Source organism: Egretta garzetta, unplaced genomic scaffold (assembly GCF_000687185.1).
Source record: "Egretta garzetta isolate BGI_Z169 unplaced genomic scaffold, ASM68718v1 scaffold571, whole genome shotgun sequence".
Taxonomy (NCBI): domain Eukaryota; kingdom Metazoa; phylum Chordata; class Aves; order Pelecaniformes; family Ardeidae; genus Egretta; species Egretta garzetta.
This window is the reverse complement of record NW_009258622.1, coordinates 203,211-208,889: the sequence shown is the minus strand read 5'-3', so window position 1 is coordinate 208,889 and position 5,679 is coordinate 203,211. Positions and strand designations below refer to the sequence as shown.

At 53.9% G+C, this 5,679-nt stretch overlaps 1 protein-coding gene across 1 annotated transcript in view; it reads left to right on the top strand.

The window, feature by feature from the left end:
- Positions 1–4,002, top strand: part of ENOX2 (ecto-NOX disulfide-thiol exchanger 2) — a 42,011-nt gene extending 38,009 nt beyond the window's left edge. The window contains 2 exon segments of the mRNA XM_035903671.1: positions 483–568; positions 3,752–4,002. Of these exon segments, the coding sequence (XP_035759564.1) occupies positions 483–568; positions 3,752–3,883 (218 nt within the window). The 3' untranslated portion in view covers positions 3,884–4,002.
- Positions 4,003–5,679: the final 1,677 nt, after the last annotated feature.

Genomic DNA, 5,679 nt, shown 5'->3' with positions numbered 1-5,679 from the left:
CAGTCTTTCTGACGCACAGTCCTGGCCATGAGCTGGGAAGGAGTCTCCAGTGGCAGGGTGCGAACTTGGGTTGCTCTGTTTAACCAAGTGCTGCAGACCTTTGGGACGGGACACGCGTGCCGCTGCCGCTCTCCCCGTTTGACTTCTGCCTCTTCCTGCTCCTTGACCCTCGATGGAGCTGGAGGGGAGCTCTGCCCTCCCTCTCCTGGGGTCTTGCATCCCCACACGTACGATAACCTCAGCGTGGTTCATCGCTGGGCTCGTTACTGGTACTCAGCAAGGAGTGAGGGTGGGGAGGTCTGTTTTAAGTGCTGACCAGCGGTGTTGGTTACCTGTTGTGTCTCTGAGCCAAACTTCACTGTACTTAAACCCAAAAATGCCCCATCAGATCCCTCTGTGCTGTGCCAGCAGCGACGGGGAGCTGGTGTTCTCGCCTGGCTGCTGTCTCACGAGAATGACGTTTGTGGTGTTCCTTTCCGCAGGAATCATTTCAACGTTCCTTCACGTGCACCCGTTTGGAGCCAGCATAGAGTACATCTGTTCCTACCTGCAGCGCCTGGACAGCAAAGTAGGTGTGCGAGCGCTGCCCCGAGCCAGCCTGGGCGCTGCGTTCCTGCCCCGAGTGCGTTCGGTCTCTGTGGCTGGTAAAGAGCTTGGCCCCCTCCCGGGGCGGGGGCTGCGCAGTAACTGCATTAACTGCAATGATTTGCTGGAAGAGGGCAAGGGAAGGGGTGGGCTCTCGTAGAGTCACGCAACAGTTTCGGCTGGGAGGGACCTTTAAAGACCACCTAGTCCAGCCCCCGCCATGGGCAGGGACCTCTTTGGCTGGATGAGCTTGCTCAAAGCAACCTGGCCTCGGGCTCAGCCCTTGCACAGCTTAACGTTAACCTAAATAGGGGGTGAAGGGGACGTTCTCGCTGCAGATGTTGGTGCGCAATCCTGCTCGTAATTCAAGAGAACTCTTTGTCAGGAGCTGTACTTTGCAGCAGTGAGTTCCATCTTTAAAATCCCCATCTGTGATGTAGTTTTGTTAATTGTGTTTAAGTTTTCTGCCTTTGTTGCCTTTACCCTTACGACCCCTAGGGAAAACAAACAGCCCGCCTCTTGCATGCTCTTTATTATCCTCTACCATCTGCCATGCCACTGTTTGTGTATATTCCCTTCAAACTGAACAGTCAGGCTGGCTTTGTTTCTCTGAGCAAAGTTTTTCTGTATTTCTCATCTCGTAGCCCTTCGTGGGGCCTTTTCTGCCTCTGTTCTGAGACTGGCAGGGAAGTCATTTTTAGGAGGGTGCTGTGCAAGGACCTTAAACTACAAAAGCATGAGCACCGACCCACAGTCCCTGCTGCAGGGGTCTGTGCTGGGTGGAAGGGCCAAGCCCCGGGACTGGGGGTCAAGAAGGGCAATAACAAGCACTGCTCCTGCATTTTCCTTAGGACAACAGGGAAGGGCTCTGGCTGCGGCGTTCCTGGGTGTCGCTGGCTCCAGACTCCTTCTCCGAGTAAATGGGGAGGGACGACTGCGCAAAGGCTTTTGAAGGTTCAAGGAGACTGTGTCTCGCTCCTGTACAACACCGCTCTTTGGTTCTCTTCCTTAAAGTGCCTCAGGAACAGGAGCCTGACCAGCATGGGAATCCTCTCTTGTCCCTGGAACTTGTTCAGCTGCTTTTGTTTATAACTTACTGTTTAATTTTCCCCGTTCAAAGAAAGCACAGCTCGCTGGCCTGGGTTTTCCAGGCTCGCTCCAGCCCTTTAAGGACAGAGCTAATGATTTATCTTCACATTCTAGTTCTGAATTTGCCTGAGGCGAGCAGCTGCCTTTATTTGTTTTGGAGCTCCTAAAGAAATGCCGTCATATAATTCATCGGGCACTTCCCCTTTGGCATCTGCAGCCTAGAAAAGGGCTGCTGGAAGTTTCCACAAGCTTAGCAGAAAAGCCCTGTGAGAAGCACATCCTTTAACCTCTGCAGTGGCGTCGGTCTTTTTTCTTGTTTGCTGATGTGCAGGCAAACCCACCAGCCTGCTGGCTTGCACGGGTCTTCTGTGCCTGGGCTCCTGAAAGATCTCCCCACTTGTTCTTCAGGTCACCTCTTGGCTCTTCCCTCTCCCTCTCGATCCCTGCAGGAGCTAGGCATCACTTGGGGGTGCTGCTTTAATGTCTAGCAGACCTTTGGGCTTGAGGTGGGGTAGGAGTCAGGGGGAGAACCTGAGAGCAGAACCTGGTTTCTTGAAGCTGCCAACAGGAGAGGAAGAGGAAGGTCTTTCCCCCGTTCCCTGCCCATCAGTCTCGCCAAGGTGGCCAGCAGACAGTGCAGAAATTAAGATCGCGGGGGGGTTGCAGCCATGGAACGGTCCTTACGGAAACTCCCTGCAGCACTGTGAGCATCGCGGGTGCTGGGCAGCGTGGATGAAGTTCCTCCCGGGGGTCTGCTCTCTGTTTGGTGGCTGGACCTCTGCCTTACCAGCCCCGCTCCAGCCTGAGCTTGTGCTGTTTCGCTGGCTCTCTCAAGACTTGGGCTGTTGTTTCTGCCCGAGTGCAGAGCAGCACGATGACAAGAGTGCATCCAACCAAATACAAATCCGTCTTGCAGAGCGGGTGCTCTTGATCTTTATCCCGTTGGCACGTTTTGAAAACCGCGGCCCGGCAGTTACTGCCACGGGGATTTCAGAGGAGCGCGCTTGTGCACTAATGAAGGCTTGAAAGCCAACATCCTTTCTGCGCACCTTGTCTTCCCAGGGGTAAGTGGTGCCCTGCACTCGTGGAAGTAAAAACCTTTTCTCCCCGGCTAAGTGCTGGCTGAAGACTGTAATTCGTGCCGGCATACGCAGAAAGCGGATCAAAGGAACAACGCGGTGCCTCCTCGGGAAGGTCAGAGTCCAGCAGGAGTTTCGAAGGGCGGTGGGGGAAGTGACCTGAGCCTCTCTCCTGGCAAACCCACTTGGGTGTCGTACTGGAGACCATGGAGTGGGATCAGGCTTGAGGCTACAGGACGGGCAAGCCGAATCCCCTCCCATCAGCAGGGGGAAGCGCGGCTTCGGTACGTGCCTGGCTTCGAGCGCAGCCCCTGGAAACTCGCACTGCTGCGACTGCCGAGCCGCAGACTCTGCAAACTGCTAAGGGAATTAAAAATAGAGATGGTGACTGTGGTGGATCCACAGAACGTAGGCAGAGGATGTCACGTGGCACTGCACTGTTGGAAAATATCCATGGTTTTATCCAAAAATACATCCTGATGCTCTCCCTAAGCACAGGGGAACGGGGTTATTGTGCAGAGACAGCTCTGAGCATGTCAAATACACAGCACAGGCAATCTTGAATCCTTGTGAATATAACAAATAAGGTTTTAATTTTTCTGCTGCCATAAGAGAGCCACTGCAGGCAGTTGAATATATGGTGGGCTCGGCCTTTGCGCTCTTTGTATGTCCTGAAACTTCTGACTTGCAGCACCTAAAGTTTTTTCACTTGCTGAACTTCAGTTGTACCCAGTAAATGCCTGAGCAGCCAAACTTACAGCCCTGCCCTCCTTAGGGTATTTGGGTTTTATTGACTTGCGATGCAAATTGTGTAGGGTGTGCCTGGGTGAAGGTGCTGGCCCCATGGAGACACCACAAGGGCTTTCGCTTCAGCTCTTGCGGGGCGCAGTGTTGGGAAAACGTGTAATGCTGCCAGTGCTTGAGCTGGAATATCGCAAGGTTTTCCATAACCAAAAGCATCTTCGTTTCTTGGTGACCTTTTCCTTCTGTTCCCGCAGATTTGCACCGCGGAAGTGGAAGTTCTCATGACTCGGCTGCAGAACACCTTCAGGCAGGAGCTGAGCGGGGTGGGGGCCAGCCTGGAGAAGAGGTGGAAGTTCTGTGGCTTTGACGGATTGAAAATGACGTGAGCTGTGACGTGATGCCGAAAACAGCCACAGGATCCGTACGCCGAGCACACCTGGGACGCCTCTTGGCTCTGTTCACGATGATTCTCTTGCACGCGTCATGGACTCGGGTGGGACGATATGTAAGTGAAACTCCCGGTCCAGAGCAGCACTGGAAGAAACGTCAAGTTCCCTGGCTGCTTTGGTCAGTTATTTGTTAACGGGCAAGTGCTGTTCAATATATTTTGTGGAAAAAAAGGTCATGTCTGGTATTTTTAAGCACGGCGTGTTGACTATGTTTTGCCAATGTTGTATGTGTTCCATGTGCCCAAACCCCTCATCCTCTACCTTCTCTTTACTGGCAGGCCCAGCCGTAGGCCGTCCCCTGAAGCAACAACAGAGAGGCATTTCTGGTTTCTAGAACCACCGAAAGGGGGAAAAAAAGGCTTTTTTTTTTTCTTTCTCAGACGTTTCTATGATTAAAACCTAAGGTATGTTTAAACAGGGGGAGATTTAGATGGCTCAAGGGTTCTCTGAGCCAAACAGTTGGTTCTTTTCCACGCTGTTTTCTCTCACCATGGTTTAACAGTTCAGCTCAGGTGACTGCAGCGTCAGGGGAGCCGAGCGGTCTGTGCATTGCAGAGCCAGTCTGTAAATAACTTTTTTATATGGGAAGGGTATTTAATTTTCTGTTGATCTGGGTGGAGCAGAGAGCCTACATCAGAGCCTACACCAGCCTATTTTAGCATCGGCTTACCACCCAATTTCTCCACCCACTTTGCTTTGGAGACCAAGCTTCTGGAGGTGCTACAAGCAGCTTTTCCTCTCCTGAATCTTCCCAAAGGCTGTTCCTCGTGTTCCCAGTGAACGCCAGGCTCCTCCCCAACCCTCTGCAGAAGGTTAGTAAGATGTAGGGTAGAATGGATCCAGCCTGGCCAGGTCCCTCTGCAGAGCCTCCCTCCCGCAGCAGATCCACATTCCTGCCCAGCTTGGTGTTGTCTGCAAACTGAGGTTGCGCTCGATCCCCTCGTCCAGGTCATTGATAAAGGTGTTAAACAGAACGGGCCCCAATACCGAGCCCTGGGGGCACCGCTTGTGCCAGGCCACCAACCAAATCGTCAAGCTCCAGACAGCCAAACCACTCCCTGAGGTCCAGGGCTACCCCACCGCCTCGCCTTCCTTGCCTGTCCCTCCCCAGGGGTGTACAGCCACCCACGGCAGCGCTCCCGTTGTGCGAGTCAGCCCACTGGCTTTCTGTGATGGCAGCTAGCCATCGTTCTCCAGCTGCCCAGCGGCTTCCAGCTCCTCCCCTTTGTTGCCCATGTGCGTGTGGCGCTGTGACGCGCTTCAGTTGGGCCATTGATCCTGCCACCCTTTTTTGGGGGAGAAGCTCTGGTTCCTACGTGACTGTTCTCCAGTGCTTCCGTGGTCTCCAACACTTCAACAACCCTTGTTTCCTTGCCCGCCGTGTGGGTCTCCGTCCCCTACCCCCACTGAGGTGGCTGAGGTACAGGGGCATTTTGGATGCGCTCCGGCGTACTCGCATGGCGTGGAGCAGACGGAAGGACCGGGCTAGCCCACTGTCCCTCAAACACTGGCGTGCTGACCCCCAGCTTATCTCTAGCGAGCCTGGCTTTATCCCTCTCCCCCTTCAAATCCAGTTTAAAGCTCTGTCTCTGAGCCCGGCTAACTCCCGCGCAAAGATCCTTTCCCCCTTTGAGGCAGGCGTACCCCGGCTCTCGCCAGCAGGCCTGGTGGTGTGTAGAGTGACCCGTGATCAAAAAACACCAAATTCTGCCGGTGACACCCGTCCCAGAGCC